This window comes from Xenopus laevis, chromosome 6L (genome assembly GCF_017654675.1).
Source record: "Xenopus laevis strain J_2021 chromosome 6L, Xenopus_laevis_v10.1, whole genome shotgun sequence".
NCBI lineage: Eukaryota > Metazoa > Chordata > Amphibia > Anura > Pipidae > Xenopus > Xenopus laevis.
The window spans coordinates 8,523,666-8,541,671 of NC_054381.1; the positions used below are offsets into that span (position 1 = coordinate 8,523,666).

The 18,006-nt window shown below is 41.2% G+C and overlaps 1 protein-coding gene across 1 annotated transcript in view; it reads right to left on the reverse strand.

Moving 5' to 3' along the window:
• Positions 1-18,006, reverse strand: part of LOC108718692 (obscurin) — a 235,192-nt gene that overhangs the window by 1,910 nt on the left and 215,276 nt on the right. Inside the window, exons 119-134 of the mRNA XM_041565749.1 lie at positions 17,782-17,954; positions 17,458-17,484; positions 15,599-15,751; positions 14,579-14,624; positions 14,024-14,101; positions 9,683-12,521; positions 9,296-9,406; positions 8,665-8,772; positions 7,589-7,756; positions 5,891-6,013; positions 4,571-4,738; positions 4,287-4,365; positions 3,694-3,933; positions 2,931-3,154; positions 2,000-2,075; positions 362-511 (exon numbers count right to left, since the gene is read on the reverse strand). Coding sequence (XP_041421683.1) covers positions 362-511; positions 2,000-2,075; positions 2,931-3,154; positions 3,694-3,933; positions 4,287-4,365; positions 4,571-4,738; positions 5,891-6,013; positions 7,589-7,756; positions 8,665-8,772; positions 9,296-9,406; positions 9,683-12,521; positions 14,024-14,101; positions 14,579-14,624; positions 15,599-15,751; positions 17,458-17,484; positions 17,782-17,954 — 4,763 coding nt within the window. The remainder of the gene's footprint in view (positions 1-361; positions 512-1,999; positions 2,076-2,930; positions 3,155-3,693; positions 3,934-4,286; positions 4,366-4,570; positions 4,739-5,890; positions 6,014-7,588; positions 7,757-8,664; positions 8,773-9,295; positions 9,407-9,682; positions 12,522-14,023; positions 14,102-14,578; positions 14,625-15,598; positions 15,752-17,457; positions 17,485-17,781; positions 17,955-18,006) is intronic.

The following is an 18,006-nucleotide window of genomic DNA, read 5'->3' on the forward strand; positions in this document are numbered from 1 at the left end:
GTAGGCAGTGCTAAATATAATAGATGTCATACAGATCTATGGCTCCTTGGCTGGGGCCCACAAGGGTGCATGCTCACTGGGAGATCCTCTGGAACCCTGGAGGGCCAGTTCCATCATGGTCTTCTCCTTTATGTTGAGCTGATTTTGACTAATATTTTAATGATCGTGTATGTGCCTCTGTAATTGCCACTCCAGGAGTGATAAAGATTTCTCTGCATAGTTTTACAGAAGAGATTTTTTAGAGGTTATAATTTTTTGGCACAAAAAAGACACAATACTTTACATTATTTGGGCTACTCCTATTTTAACAACTAAGCTCCAAAGCAAAGCTAAAGCATGATAGGAAGCATCAGAATCATACCATGGATTTGCCCACAAGGTGCTCTGAAGAAAAGACACAGCTCCCCCAGACAAGCCGGCGTAACAGCGGGGGAACCTAATCAACCCTTTCTTGATGCCTTTCTCTAATTCCGATGGTGTATCGCTGCTGAATGGATAATCGGAGCTGAGCCTGGAAGCAAACACACAGACATGCCATTGGCAAACGTTATTATATTCAAATTAAAACCATATGGATTTGACTGAAAGCAACAACAATAAGAAGTTTTATGTCAAGTATAAACAGTAGCCAAGTTTGACCAGACATAACCATAGTATGGTTTGATTATTCCAGCTGCACTAGAGACCTGAACGTTTACTGCCCCCTTTATTGATGTGGCTATGAAGCCCCACCATTAGCCTGCACTCCAACTCTCATTAATAGTGATGGGCGAATTTATTCGCCAGGCGCGAATTCTCTGCGAAAAAACGGCCGTTTCGCTAATTTTTCGTCGTTTGGCGAATTTCACAGGTATTTATTTTTCAGCCCTCCTGACAGTACAGTGTTGACCCTCCATGCAGAATTCAAAGGCTTCTTGCAACCCTCTTTATCCAACCTGCTTGTTATCACTCACCCGAGCTGCCCCATTGCTTCAATTTCTATATAATATCCAATGTATTCTTTCCTGGTGCCTCTGTGTCTTATTGACTGTAGGTCCGAAAACACTATCTTCTCTCTCAGATGAGGGTGACCATAGGATAAGCCTCATCCAGGAGGCACAAGGACCTTACAATTCTTGGCTGGTCCCCAGAAATGAGTATATTCATGACTCTCAAGGAGTCCTAATAGCCTCACTGTAGGTTTCTATCAATAAAAGTGTTGTGTCTGAAGTTCCCATACAAGATTAAATGAAATACTGCAGGGTTGGTCTCTGTTGAGTTAGCAGGTGACTGGGTAATTTCTCTAGATATAAAGGTGTTAATAAGTGTTTTGCTTATAACTTGCACCAAAAGTGTTGATTAGCTCCCTGTAGGTACTAATTACTATATTTTGCCTCTACTGACTGCACACTTGGCTACTTCATAGGTTGCCTCCAACTCTCTAAGTTGAAATATTTGTTAATCAGAACAAGGGAAGATATGGTACTCAAGTTAATTACCTCCTCAACACAAGCAACCAGTGTAGTAATCACCCTCTGGTGGCTGTTTGTGTCTGTGATTGATTTAATAGGTTGTATACTTCTATGCAGTCTTTTTATTTGATGTTCTATATACCCAACAGGCTAGTATAGTTTGACCACCCTGTGCTTAGAAGTTAGAAAGGTGCTTCAGCCCCATTTCTACAGCATCCAGGTCCCTGGCCCCTAGTATTGTCATCCATGGCATCTATGGTCTTCTGGATGGTTTTCCTACATAATAACCAGAAGCTTTCTGATTTCTAGCTATTTATAATTATAATTAAGATGACAATGATGATGTGGTGGTCATTAAGCTACATTAGATAAAGGACCAGTTGTGGTCGCTGTTATGTCACCATGACAAGCTTGCATAGCTGGAAAGTGGGTACTGCTGGGGAGAGTGAAATAAGTAAGGGTGAATTCTGGTGTCCATTGGGTAGGTCTCAAGTCAAAATCCAACTCTAGTATTACCATACATTGATACATCTTAGATGAAGTCTTACATGATGAAAGCTGTAACGCCTACGGCCCAAATATCTGTGGTTGGAACTGCCCCGTGCCCTTCTAGAACTTCTGGAGCTGAAAGAGAAAAGATACACATTGATAAACAATACAGTGATCTAGGACTAGAGAGGCATTCTATCTGCCTGTATGTATTGTAATGTTTCTCCTTGATACCCACATATTCATGGGCCAGATCTTATGGAATAGAGAATAGTATACAGAGCCCACATTGAGAGGCTGGGGTCCTAAAAATAATTGGATGACTATATTTGGCCCTAGTTAAAACATCTTTGCTAGATCTCAGGTCTTGAGCTCCAAGGAGGCTAAAGTTAAGCAGATGTTGAATGAGCTTTTGAAGCCATGCTGTGCTGAAACAAATGGGTGGTCTAAGCGTTGGGCTAATTTCCACCAAAGCAAATGGTCTAGAGTCTAGAACTTTGTCTTTACCTTCAGCAAATTGAGAGAGAGAGAGAGAGAGAGAGAGATCTTGCAGGAGGCAACAAGACCATGTAGACAAAGTAACACAGTAACAAAGTTATGTAATCCATAGCAGGACCGGACTGGCAATCTGTGGGTTCTGGCAAATGCCAGAGGGGCTGCTATAAGTTCCCATAGAAAGTCGGTATTTAGTGGGCTGGTGGAGGCTGTTTGGGCCCCTGTGTGGGCTGATTGGGCCTCTGTACCTGAAATGCCAGGGCCTATTTTAATTCTCAGTCCGGACCTGATCCATAGCAACCAATAGTATCTTTGCTTACTGCAGTCAACCAGTAAATCTGATTGGTTACTGTGGGTTACTGGAGCAGGGCAAACTTTTCCTTGAACTGTGTACAGTTTTCAGCAGCTTGTGATTGGTCACTGAAAACAAACATAAACAATGACAGTATATTTCTGCATTCTCGACCATACTGTATTCATTGAATTTATACATACCCATAGTTTCCAAGTAATCCATGTACTTCTCTGGAGCAATGACCTTGTCTGGAGAATAGACATGGGCGTTCCCAAAATCCAGAATTTTCAGCAGCTTGTGTTCGGTTACTATTGTGTTCTCAGATCTCAGATCCAGGTGGAGGATCTGTTTGGCGTGAAGGAACTCCACTGCACTCAGCATCTGCCACAGGTAGTCTCTCACTTCCAGTTCTGAGTACGACTTCCTGCGAGACATTAGGACAAGGTCGCTCGATTTTTTTAAAGATTTTAACTATGAAGAGTGCTTTGGATGTATAGGGGCTTTGGGAGATCGAAGTAGTACCATGGGGTCAAACAATTCAATCAGCAGTTTTTTCTGGACCATGCACAATCTAACATGGGTTGAGGGCTATGAACAATTACATAGGTTTCTGGTTATAATACTAACTAGTCACATGAGAAAATGTGGTTGAATTTTACCTTCCAGTTACCCCCCCCCCCCAAGCGATAATAATATTCTCCTTATGTATGATTGCTGAGTCAATGATAAATCTAAACATACACAGGTCAACTGGTGTACAGGCTAAATGGTCCTATATTGATGATGGCCCCATTGAGTAGAACCATGAAGGAGCTGCGGGCCCTCTACATTCCTGATCTATCCACGTCTCATACATGTATACATGATGGCATATGGATTGTATTAACTGATAGAATAGGCAGAAGGCATTCTCAGTACAAGGAAGTCAATGAATCACACAAGAGCTTTTGGGAGGAGACATACCCAAGGGAGAGGAACTGCAGTAGCTCCATTCCTTCACACAGCTCAAGGATCAGGACCAGGTCATGGGGGCTCAGGAATGCTCCATGTAACTGAACAATGTTGGAATGATGAAGTTGCTTCAGGATCAGATACTCCTGCAGGGTGGACTCTTTGGTTTTTTCAGTGTACGGTATGATTTTTGCAGCAAACATTCTTCCACTTAACTTTTCCCTGCAGGGTCTAACAATACTGAAGCGCCCCCTAAAAAAGTACAGTCTTGGGTAAATGATCTCATTCAAGCAAGAAGTCTATTGGGAAGGGGGATGCATGCAATGTAGGACACTAGACATCCATTCCACCTTCTCAGAATTCCATTTTACTATTAAAGGCAAGGTCTAACACTATCCTGGAAGGTGGTGCATGATTATATTTTATTAACAGAATATGTTATGCTCTACAAGTGCCGGGTACTGTGTATCCAAAGTCCAATGCAACTTATATTGTTGGGCTAGAATGGAACTGTCTTGTTTAGTATTAAACATAAATAAAATACTGTCCTTAAATATTGTATTGTTAACCCCGCATTGGGTAAAACCTTGAGTCTTGTTACTTACCTTTTCACCCCAGTCTGTAAGGTACTTCTTGGATCAACTGCTACTGGCTCTTCTCTGCTCCCCAGGTCTTTTGATAATGCTAAGGAGTGATATAAATGTATATATATATATTTATTCATAGACTTTGCAGGTAAGCGTTACTCAGTTTAAGCCCATCCTATGCTCATCCTTTGCCCCTTAGCATTGTTACTAGTTCCTGCTAATGGAAGTGGAAGTTCTTTCGTTGTAATGGACAATGTAAACTAAAAACAATCTATATAATTGGTTATGCTTATATTACTTACCCTGGCTAGGCCTGCCAGTCCTGACACTAGCAGATGGGTTGCTGTAAGGGCCCATACCAGCTTTGCTGATACAAGCGATCCTAAAGGAGTAGACTTGTCCTTCAGAAAGTACATGGGTAGAGTAGCAGCAATCAGAGATGTCTAGAGTCAGAGGTCTCCATTCCTCACCTGCTCCAGCAAGAAAGGACAGAGAATGAAAAAAACGAGGTGGACCAGGCAGGGATGCCCCCTATCTCTGGTTCTATTTACACTAGCGAACTAACCCTTAGCCATTATGGTACAGGGATGCCTGGCCCATTAAAAGGTGTTCCTTTTTGTGAATCTGGCTAATCCCGTACTTATCCACTCTCCTAGATATGGTCCAGGTCTTTGGCAGATTCTTGGGGCTGACAATTAATTGGGATAAGTCACAGCTCCTTCCCCAGACCTACGGCTGAAATGGATTACATTATTCAAATATTTGGTTGTTTACGTACATCCAGATCCCCATTGCTTTATGCAGCCCCATAACCAACTCCCTAGCTCTGCTCCTTAAAAACCAAGCCAAATTACCTCTAACTCTATGGAGACGCATGCATATCGTGCAATTATCATCTCTACCCAAACTCCTCTACATACTCCACAACACACCATTTATTGTCCCCTACATGTCATGGTTTACTTCTATGCAACCAGACCCTTGGGCAGCATGAGGAGAGCAATTAATCTTGCATCATCATTATGTACAGAATTAGGGTTAAGGCCATGTGAATATCATGAAGATGGTGTATCTCTACATATTCCATGTACACCATTTATTGTCCTTCCTTCCATTCATAATAATGCATTTCCTGTGAAAGACTAATTGTGGCCACCACGACAGGGGGACTGGCTCTTCCCCACTTTTACTTCTAATATTTAGCATCCTAAATCTACTATTTACACTGGTGCTTCTCACCAAACCCAACACCGCCCTCCAGACCTCCATCCTTCACTCCACTGAATGCCATTTCAATTACCCCTATAGACACCCATTTGCCATGGCTACATTGCCTGACACCCTAAAGACTCCACACAGAGCACGATCCATGGCTTTGAATCTCCATCTCCTGCTGTGGGGCATCTCACTCTTTTCCCACCTCTGCTTGCCAGACTTCATATACAGTATTGGCCATGGCCGGGTATCAAAAAACTGTCTGACCTCATTCCCAATACACAATTTCACATATCAGGACAAGCAAGGAAATGTAGTTCCACATCAAGCCTGAGCCCTGTGCTCACACTACTCCCACTTAATATTACACCTCCCCATCACACTCAGGCTCAGACTACTGGACTCACCTTCCTTCCTGTATTGTACAAAGTAGGTTACGGGACTTGCAGACTCCGCCGGCTTCCAGACAATTAGTGCTCCATCTTTATATACCTGGGCAACTTCAGGGCTGGTGGGGCAGCAGGGTATCTCTGGTGGGAAATTACACTGGTTACTACAGCACTGAGTGAGTGAGATCAACCAACTGGCTTCTCACAGAAGCTCATGAAAACTGATATCACCATCAGCTCATCAACAACTTCCTTGCTTTGCCTTGTTATCACCTTTTATGATGTCCTTTTCATCTCTCAAATAAACAAGTATTGCTTTTTGAAGGCCATGTCTTCTGTGAATCGACTTAATTCCAGGCTAGGACCATACAGTGCCCATTGTGGCCCAGATGTCACGTGGTCAAGTGCAGAACAATAGACTGGGGGCAGTAAGGGGGTATTCTGTTAGATAAGACTCCATGAATGTCAAATCTCTGTTGATGTTTTTGTGAGCTATAGCCAAAATAATAAAATATTGTTTATATAGTCCTCAGCAAACCAAACAGTTATATAGCTCTGCCAATGCTTACTTGGCATTTTGGATAAAAGAAAGGTGGTGCTATTACAGGAAAAGTTATGTGCTTTAAAGGGCATGTAAAGGCAAAAAAATAAAATCCAATTTTTACTTTCTTTAATGAAAAAGAAACCTATCTCCAATATACTTAAATTAAAAAATGTTTACTGTTTTTATAAGAAACCTGACTGTATGCTGTGAAATTCCCCTTCATTTACTGCTGTGGATAGGAATTGTCAGACAGTCCCTAACTGCTCTGCAGGGAAACAATCATACTTATGAACAGCAGGGGGAGCCCTTGCCTTACTTCCCAGCCATGCAGAACTCAAGCAGCTTTGTTTGTTTCCCTGTAGAGCAGTCGGTGACTGTGTAGAGATTTGTATTGGATTTTATTTTTGCCTTTACATCCCCTTTACTGTTTCCAACTCCAGCTGCAGGGACAAAGATCATGGAGCCAGATTTAAACAGATAAACTGGGATTCTATTAGGAGGATTATTTTGCTGCAGCCACTGGTTCTGCAGAGTTGGAGAACGTTTGTATTAAACAATACAAAAACTATAAAATCCACATTAGATTACATGACAACACAGGACCCAGTGCAGTCTGTATATTCTGATTATTAATCAGTCTTGCTGTATCGGCTTCTGGCAAATATTATTTGACTTGTGCTGTTTTGATAATTTATGACGATCCCTAAGCAGCCCAGATCACACTGAGCATGTGCACAGTCTTGGTCTTGCAAAGATGTATAACAAAGTTACAAGATGGTGACCCCCTGTGGCCAACTTTGAAAGCATAAATCATTTGTTTGATTAGGCTTGTGGTGCAGTAAGTTCATGTTTATGTTTAGTATACAAAATACAGCATTTCTAGCTTTATTCTATTTTAGACTTTACTTCCCCTTTAAGAACCATACAACATTGTGTGTCCATGGCTTTAGACCCTCAGGACCCTCTATGTACATAAGCTGGGGGTACTAGGCAGCTAGGCCCTTGGGCAGCATGGGGAGAGCTAGATTCACCACCCGAGGCAGCAGATTTCCCTTCTCAGTATTTGCAGTGCAAAAAAGAAATTCATCATTATGCACTGAATTATAATTTCTTCGAATTAGATTCTTTATTATTCATTGTGTTGCAGTTGCAGCGATTATATATCCACATACCAGCTTTCTTTAGAATGCAGCATGTCGAGGCGCTGCCAAGGACATTGGTTGCCACGCAGGCGTAGATACCCAGGTCATGTGCGTTAACGACCAGGATGGTGAGAAGATGATAATTCTTAAGTGTGGAAGAGATGAGGACTCTTTCATTGCCCTGGATAGGAACTCCATCTGAGAGAAAGCATTGACAGTACAGGTGTTATCCAACTAAGTCCTTGAGGAGACTGGAGAGTTGTTATTGTTAAATGTTAATGTCATAAAAATACATTTATAGCCATGAAGTAATCCAGGACCATGCAAAACCCTTTAGAGGACCACAATTGGCCTCTGGTTTGTCAGCTACAGTATGTGCTTCAAGTAAGGAGACCTCAAAAGAGAAACCACAGGTCTCCAATGCCCCTAAGTGATAATTGTCCCTTGGGCAGGATATTCAATTAAATTGCCTGGGATTCCACTGCTGTAGCACAAAATTGAGCACATCCATATCCTGCCTGTGTATCGCCTTTTACCCCAGAGTAAAGGTGGCCATACATGGGCCGATAAAAGCTGCAGACCGAGTCAGCAGCTTATTGGCCCGTGTATGGGGGCCCCCGACGGGCTTCCCCGATCGAGATCTGGCCAAAAGTCGGCCAGATCTCGATCGGATGGGACTAAAAATCCCGTCGGATCGCGGCCGCATCTGTTCGTTGATGCGGTCCCGCGATCCGACCGCCCGTTCACGTTCGCTAGGATCCGATTGTTGGGCCCTAGGGCCCATGATCGGATCAGCCCGATATTGCCCACCTCAAGGTGGGCATATCGGAGGGAGATCCGCTTGTTTGGCGACATCGCCAAACGAGCGGATATCTCCATTTATGGCCACCTTAACTTGTGGACTTTTGCACACAATTTATTAATAAATACAAATCATTGGTCCTCCATTATCAAGCACAAAACAGCACATAACTAAACTAGGCAAAGTCATACCTGCATTGGGTAAGATATAGTTGCATTTTAATAAAGCATGTTGTATTTTGGAGAGTAATAGAGTAAAGCCTTAGATGTTTTCGGGCAACTGCCCTATTCAAGCATACTATTACCTTTAAACCACTCAACCTCAGTCACAGGTTCAGCAGTTCTACAGGACAAAGTCACCAAGTGGCCAACAACAACTGTCTGGTCCGTGAGTTCCTCGACAAAAGCAGGTGCTGAAAGGACACCAAAAATAAAAAAACACAATGTCAGGTTTGTAGAGTACAAGCCCAAAAGACCAAATCCACCTACAGAGACAGCAGAACTATTCAAGCAACAGTTTTTTTCTTCATCTGATGTGTTTAAGGTTGCTGAATCCTGGGTACTGAATCCTCTAATCCTCTCCAATCATCATTGTGGCTGAGATAATGCTGCCCGCAATACACTGTCTGTCTCAGACCCTTCATGTTCTAAACACCACCAACTGTGAAATCATGGTGATCCTGGCTAACCAAAGAATGCTCTTCCTTCCTGAGCTATGATTATTGGTTTATACGTGGACTATTACTTACAAATAATACTTAATGGATGTTGGCCCAACTTATTTTTGAGAGATTCTTTAAAACATTTCGAGCTGCCATCTTTGATCTTTGAAGAGGGCACATAATTGGCTTTACAAAGTTACAGCTCCTGCTCTTGATGGCTACAAGTGGATGACATAGCACATGGGCTCAACCAGGTTCTTCCCTTATGATTTACCTTTGTCTTTTGGGGACAGGCTTGTAAGTTTGAATGATTTCTTCTTCATGTGTATTGTTATTCTTTCCGTAGCTGCCTGCACAAGAGAATCAGTCTTTGGTCCTTCAAAACCTATGAAAGGTAAAACAGTTAAACTTCCTTTGTACTTAGACCTCATTGATGATAGATTAGGAGATGTTGAATTCTAAAGATGTGTTTTAATTAAATAACTATACAGTTTATGTATGACTCATAAGCTTTTTATTGTGTTATAACCCCCTTGTTATTCAGGGCAGGGTTGGGTGGTATGAAATGGGACAATATCCTATTTACAACTCAGTGACTCTACTTTCATTAGCTTGGTGCATTATTTCACTTAAGACCAGTATAAACAATACTATGCTTCACCTTCCTTTCTCTCTTGACCATTGCTGGGCTTCCCTTTTATAATACGGGAAAAGTTGGCCACCGAGGCTTTAACCTTCTGCTTTAGACTTTGGTCTGAGGACTTTCCCGAAGAATCAGTCTTTGAATGAGGCCGAAATAGCTTGATCCTTTTCCTTGAAGAGCTTCTTTTTTTGTCCTTGGTTGAAGCTGTAGAGCTGCTTTCTTCATTCTTTGATACTTTCGCCTTTGTAGGATCTATTGTTCTTTCAAGGACATCACTTTTCATGTCATGGTTCCCACCCAGTAAAGGCTGTGAATTCAACAATGAAAGATTTAATTTCTCATTGTCTAAGAGAGATTTTTCTTGACTCAGATCTTCTGAGTTTTGAGGAGATTCATTGATACCATAGAAATCCAAAAGGTGAGACTGAGCAGTTTCAAACTTGAATGGCCCAACTGAACTGGTGGATGGACTGTCATAATTCAATTCCTCAATCTCCAGCAGGGAAACTTCGGAATGCCTGCCTGCTTCTTCAAAGTCAGAGAAATTATCAGATCTTCTCCCTGTCTCTGAGCTGTCTGAATGAGAAATAAATGTTTTGCTAGAGCTACAGCTTTCAATTGTAAACTCCTCAAACTGTTCATGAGGTAGAGGCGAGGATTGCACTGGACTCAGAGAGTCGTAGAAACTGCACTGTGAGACTGATGTCACTTGGGGTTCTTTGGCTTCTTGAGGTGATAAACTGGTTTGTATAATCGTAACTTCTGTTTCCATTGCAAGACTAGTGGCTGGGGGACATCCTTCTGCCTGTGTCTTGCCAGCAATAGATTTCTTTTTGGAAATCTGCCCTTGGTTGTCTGCCAATACATTCATCTGTTCCGACAAGTAGGTCATTTCACCAACCAGATCTTCTAAGGCAGCACATTGTTCATCACTGTAGAGAGAGGACCTTAGATGTTTATCTATATTTTGACTAGAAACTTTGTTCGTTATATCAGAGTGCCTTTCCGAAGTAGATCCAAGTTCTTGGTGCTCTGATATTGATGGTTTATGAATTCCATCACCACATTGGGTGGATAAATCTGGGTTTTTAGGAGAAAAGTGAAACAAGCTAGTGATGGAACTTTTCTCTTCCACTTTTTCGGTGACCACTGTTGCTTCAGTTACTGTTTCTAGTGCACATTCTTTGGTGCTGTGTTCAGTCGCTTTTAGAAGAGATGTATCGTTCTGCAGGCCTTGCTGTATTATTGTAATGCTGGATTTAGGGTCAGTAAAATGCACAACATACGGTATACACTCCATTGAGTCTGGAGAAACTCCACTTTCCTGCTTTATACTCTTTTCGGTGTCAACCTCACAACCAACTTGGCATTTTTCTACCTGTGGTTGGGAAACAAGGAAGCAATTTGTATCAGAGGTGGTCTTCACTGTAAATGTAACACTGCCTCCTAAATGAGGAGTCGGTCCTTCAAATTGACTGGGTAGTACAGTTGTTTGGGGTGCATATGAGTCTTTCATGTTCTCAGGTGTTTTGGAAGGCAGGGGTGTTTGTTGTACAAATGCTATGACTGTGCTTTCCTCAACCCCCAGGGCAACAGAAGGTGGTCTTTCTTTTACTGAACCAGAGTCAAATAGAGGTCGTTGATGTAGAACCGCAATTATTGCATTTTCACTATCAACAGACGTAGCAGAGAGTGGTCTTTGTGTTGATGAAATAAAGAGAGGTGTTGAATGTTCTTTGGCTGCATGGGGTTCCTCCTGTTTTACCTTTCTGCGTGTAGAATCAGTAAGACCCTGAGAAATGTCAGCTGCTATTACACCCTCTTCAGAATGACACCTAATATTTGTATCAAGGTGTTTATCATCTACATTGGCTCCTGCTGAAACGTTTTGACCTACTTCCTCCAGGAGAACTCCTTTATAAACAGTAAGAGGTCTTGATTTGCAGTCGTCCAGAGAGCGGCTTCTGCTGGAGGCTTTGAAGGAAGACCTCAGTAAACCTTTGGAACCATCAAATGAAACAGATTTTTTCAGAGAACCAGTATGTCCTTCTTGTGTGGCCTGAGTCTTGTCCTGGGCAAGTATTCTTTGCTCCAATGCAAACTGTTCAAGCAGTGGTTCTCGCAAGCCACTCAATATCTTTTGGGAATATCCTGCTTTCATTAAGCTCCTTCGTGCCTTTTCACGATGCTTGATGAATTCCTTGTCCCTCAGTGCCCCATCTCTGGGAGTCAAGCCGGCTCCTTCACCTGATTGGCTATAGAAGGTGCTATTAATAATGCTTTGCCTTGGAACACATACTAAGGTGTGTTTATTAACTCCTAGCAAAGCACTGTCTGCTGAGGAACCTCTTACAAAGCATCCAGACTTGCCCTTTTTTGACCCTAAATCACCAACTTCAATAGTTGCTGCTTTGCAGAAAGGACGCTTTCCTGGAGACGTTTCCACTGAATCAACGAGCATTTTGTCTTTCTCCTCTAGCTTCTTTGTAACTTCTCCAAGACCCACTTTCTCATCGGTTTGGTTCTCCAGAGCTTCCAACTGATCTGAATAGACTAGGCTAACCTCTTGGCTTCTCTCCTCTTGTGTGATATCATCTGTCTTTTGGTGCATTTCTTGAAATTTATCCTTATCATACATTTTGAAAATGGACAAATGGTGTTCTAGAGAAGGATTTGAGTCCCTTGAAGTTGGGCTGATATCACTCTCATTATCAGAAGAGGAACCACTGCTGCTGGAGGAGCTGCTGCCTTCAACTAAGTGTCGAGGAACCCCTAAAGATGTACTCTCCACATTTCCTTCCAGAAGTTCTGGAATGGATCTCATCACTAGAATGGATCTGTAGCACATCAAGGAACGCTAGGAGACAAGTAAAATAGGAGCAACATTAAAGTCCAATACCAAAGCCCTGGCCCAAGTTTGTAGCAAAGTCATCATAACACAGATTTCTGTGATTATTTTATATATTGCTATCACACACTATTGTAGTCACCAATAACAAGACCAAGGACTGTTCCTACAAAATGGCTAGATCATGGGGGATAAAAAGATCTGAGAGAATCGTGGAGAAAAAATTCCTATTTCGAATTAGAAATTTCTGGACTCAAATTTTCAAGATCAATTGAGCAAAATCCTGAACATTTGGATGAAAAATTTTAACAGCTAAAATCTGGCTAGCTTCTATAATGGGAGGTATATATTTTTAACAGGATCATATGTAAAAATGAACTTTTTTTTCTGACTATCCTCCACTAGATATTGTAACATATCTTACATACCTAAACGAAATGTAGAGAATTGAAAAAGTGCTCAGGAGAGCAATCTGAGCATTTTTACATTCATTTGTTTTGAGGCTCCGGTTAGGTTTATACTGTATCTAGTAGAGGTAAGCCATGTATGGCAAGTCTGAGCAATTTATATTTCCTTTAACATATTGAGCATTTGATTTATACTAGGGATGCACTGAATCCACTATTTTGGATTTGGCCGAACCCCTGAATACTTCGCGAAAGATTCGGCCGACTACCGAATCCGAATCCTAATTTGTATATGCAAATTAGAGGTGGGAAAGGGGAACATTTTTTAACTTCCTTGTTTTGTGACCAAAACTCATGTGATTGCCTTCCCTACCCCTAATTTGCATATGCAAATTAGGAATCAGATTTGGTTCGAATCTGCTGAAAAAGGCCGAAATCTGGATTCGGTGCATCCCTAATTTATACTTTGTATTTTGATTGGGTTTCGCGGACTACATTTAAAGGATAAGTAAACCTTTAAAACAAGTAAATGTAAAATTGATGAGAGTGTTATTCTAAGAACTTTCGCAATTTCGAACTTTTAGCACTTTTGCAATGTACATTCATTATTTATTTTCTTTTAATTCCAAGATATTAAGGGATACATGTACTGTTAATATGAATGAATTTTGTTACAACAGCGCCACCTGCTGGTCAGTTTCCCACCAGTCTGACCAGCAAGTAGTCAAGGAAGTTGTCAGGAGAAAGAAAAAGGCTGATGTTCTTCTGCTTAGGAAAACAATTAGAAACCTTTCTCAAATCTTTCCTAAGCAGAAGAACATCAGCCTCTTTCTTTCTCCTGACAACTTCCTTGACTACTTGGTGGTCAGACTGGTGGGAAACTAACCAGCAGGTGGCGCTGTTGTAACAAAATTCATTCATATTAACAGCACATGTATCCCTTAATATCTTGGAATTAAAAGAAAATAAATAATGAATGTACATTGCAAAAGTGCTAAGAATAGCACTCTCATCAATTTTACATTCACTTATTTTAAAGGTTTACTTATCCTTTAAAAACGTTTAATAGACACAGAATTGATAAGTAGAGTGACCAACACTAACCTGCCACCTGCTTCGCGCTACCAGAAATTTGAGGCCTTTTGTGTTTCGTGTTAGTGTGTCCTTTTCACTGGAACATTCCTAAAATGAAACACATATCCGGTTTGAACTCATATAGATTGACCCACCAGTCCATGAGTGAGTAGACTCTGTAGAGTTCAATGACACACGTCCTTTCTAAATCCATCCAGAACATTATCCTGTGTTGACCAATCAGCAGTTAGCTCTGATCACTCTATTGCACATTAGACAATGAAAGCAAAGGCTTGATTGGTCACTATGGGTCAAATCATCCTCAGTGACATTATTCTGGAAATGGAGTCATACCAAATTGATACAGTAAATCCCACGGGCACTGTGATTGGTCAGAGGAACACTGTCTTACTTGCCCTTAGCATTGTGTCACAGTATTTTGTTGCTATGTCTCACTGACATTCTGATTGGTCAAACTAACATCAGTGTATCACCCAGTAGCATTTGGTTTGCTGCAATTCTTATTTGTTCTCATTATTACAGAATCCGATTATTAGCTGAATTATATCATCATATAGTTCTTACCTGGAACCACTTATGGTTGGAGCATTCCACTGCACTGGGCCGAGATCTACAAGGAAAAAAAGTTGGATGAATTTGTTGCACTTGATACAGTTGTATGTCTCCTAGAACTTTACAGAAGTCATTTACTAACACGCCTGCAAGTGAAGTTGCTCTAAAAGGGAAGATATAGAGCGCGCAATTCATTACGGTAAGTCCAAACGTGTCCTGCATTTCTGCTACGGATGCACCAAATCCGTTATTTTTGGATATGGCCAAACCGAATCCGAACCCTAATTTGCATATTTTGCATATGCAATTTTGGTCAGGGAAGGGTTAAAAAATGTTCAACTTCCATGTTCATGTGATGAAAATTCACATGATTTTAAGGATTTAGACTTGGATACTAAGATTCAGCCAAATCCTGCTGCAAAATGCTGAGTCCTGGCCAAACCAAATCCTGTATTTGGTGCATCCTTTGATTTCCAAATGGTTACCAATCCTGCTTCTTCTGATAGATGGTACAACTACAACTCTTGACACTGGGGAACTCTGAAGCTACCGTTACTCCTAACCTTGTGGGACCTCCAGGTGTCCCTCAGCTGCTTGTGTTATTTTGTACAATAGACTTGTACCAGTGGAGTAACTAGATGTTATTGGGCCCCACAGCAAATACATTTTAGGGTTCCCAACATATCCCGAGGTTGTCCTGTTTTACCAACATATAATGAAATGTATTTGGGCCTCATGAAGCCCCTATACCTCCTGGGCCCCCCAGGGTCTTCTTCCTCTGTAGTTACACCCCTGACTTGTACCCATTGAATCAGATACAAACTGTATTTAAACTTTTATTCACTTGGAAAGGGATGTGACTCCTACTTTGAAACGGCAAGGTGCAACTACGCTAAAATTATGTGTAAAAAAGATGACAAATTGTGTCCAAAATTGGTCTTTTCACTTGCCTTCATAAATGACCCCTTTTTAACTCCGTAGCTCAGTGTTCACTTACAGACAGTTGCAGGGAACAGGGCATGGATTGCTTACTCTGGAGACATTTGGATGGTTCTTGTTATGAAGTCCTTAGCTTCTTCACTCAGTTCTTGAAATCCCTGGTTGTGCCAACTGATCTTCCCTTGTTGCACATTGAGTAGAGTTTCTCTATCATTCTGCCCAGCAAAAGGCGACGAGAAAACCAAACTGCCAGTGTGAGAAAGAGTGAAAAAACACTGCGTGTTTGATTAATGACAGACAGGTAACCCGGGAATCAACTTGTCCACATACCTTTATCACTCATGTATTATAAGGGATAATGTACCCCCTACTGTAAATGATAAGGATATTAGAAGTCACTGAGGGGTTGTTCTGTGACCATATAAAGGCACAAGGCTGCAGGCTGAGTTATACAGGGAACTCTGAGTATCACTCATGTATTATAAGGGATAATGTACCCCCTACTGTAAATGATAAGGATATTAGAAGTCACTGAGGGGCTGTTCTGTGACCATATAAAGACACAAGGCTGCAGGCTGAGTTATACAGGGAACTCTGAGTATCACTCATGTATTATAAGGGATAATGTACCCCCTACTGTAAATGATAAGGATATTAGAAGTCACTGAGGGGTTGTTCTGTGACCATATAAAGGCACAAGGCTGCAGGCTGAGTTATACAGGGAACTCTGAGTATCACTCATGTATTATAAGGGATAATGTACCCCCTACTGTAAATGATAAGGATATTAGAAGTCACTGAGGGGCTGTTCTGTGACCATATAAAGACACAAGGCTGCAGGCTGAGTTATACAGGGAACTCTGAGTATCACTCATGTATTATAAGGATAATGTACCCCCTACTGTAATTGATAAGGATATTAGAAGTCACTGAGGGGTTCTGTGACCATATAAAGGCACAAGGCTGAGTTATATAGGGAACTAATATGTATGGAGCACATATTTTGCCTTAAAGGAACAGTAACACCAACAAATGAAAGTGTTTTAAAGTAATGAAAATATAAAGTACTGTTGCCCTGCACTGGTAAAGCTGATGCGTTTGCTTCAGTAACACTACTATAGTTCATATAAAAAAGCTGCTGTGCAGCAATGGCGGAAATTGAAAAAAGTCTGTATGGAACAGGTTAAATAGTGGATAACAGATAACACCATTATGTTCTACAGAGCTTATCTGCTGTGTAACCTGAGCCTTTTCTCCTTTGAATGGCTGCCCCCATGGCTACACAGCAGCTTGTTTATATAAACTATAGTAGTACTTATCTGTTATCTACTGTGTATCCTGTGCTTGAATGGCTGCCCCCATGGCTACACAGCAGCTTGTTTATATAAACTATAGTAGTACTTATCTGTTATCTACTGTGTATCCTGTGCTTGAATGGCTGCCCCCATGGCTACACAGCAGCTTGTTTATATAAACTATAGTAGTACTTATCTGTTATCTACTGTGTATCCTGTGCTTGAATGGCTGCCCCCATGGCTACACAGCAGCTTGTTTATATAAACTATAGTAGTACTTATCTGTTATCTACTGTGTATCCTGTGCTTGAATGGCTGCCCCATGGCTACACAGCAGCTTGTTTATATAAACTATAGTAGTACTTATCTGTTATCTACTGTGTATCCTGTGCTTGAATGGCTGCCCCATGGCTACACAGCAGCTTGTTTATATGAACTATAGTAGAGTTTCTGAAGCAAACACATCAGTTTAACCAGTGCAGGGCAACACTGCATTATATTTTTATTACTTTAAAACACTTTCATTTGTTGATGTTACTCTTCCTTGAAGCACATATAATCAAATCACCTGAGGACAATACAGAGAGACACAAAATACAATAATCAATTAATAAAACCACTGCTTTATAAAGAGTTGAATATAAAAAGGCTTCTTACCACAAATAGGTGATGACGCCAATGGGCCTAGAAAAGAATAAAATCACTTTATTGTCATCTCTGCAAGACTTCTATCCAGCTCTCTTACTAATAAGAATACTTTTGAATGAATAAATTAAAACCTACTTAAGGACAACTAAATCCAATTCAGAGATGTTTCTGATCTCTGACTCCCATTTATCCTGCCGTTTACCCATCCCCTACTTTGTACCTAATTTAAGGCACTAAGGGGCTCAATGTTTCACAGCTTAGAAGTCTAGAACTTGCACCTGGGGTATTCTTAAATAACCATTGTTATAACTATATAATTCTATTGATATTTACCATATATCAGAGGCTTCAGACACGGGTAACTGACTGGCAATTTCTGGGGAGACAAACTCCGGGGTGCCATATTTACTGTACTGGAGCTCTGAGTAGTTTCGTTTCTGAGCGAATCCAAAATCACAGAGTTTGATATCGTCCTGGTCTGTCTGTACCATGAGAATATTGGCAGGCTGGGGAGAGAGGAGTAGAAAGGTAAGTGCTTAGGAATACAATTGCCACTCT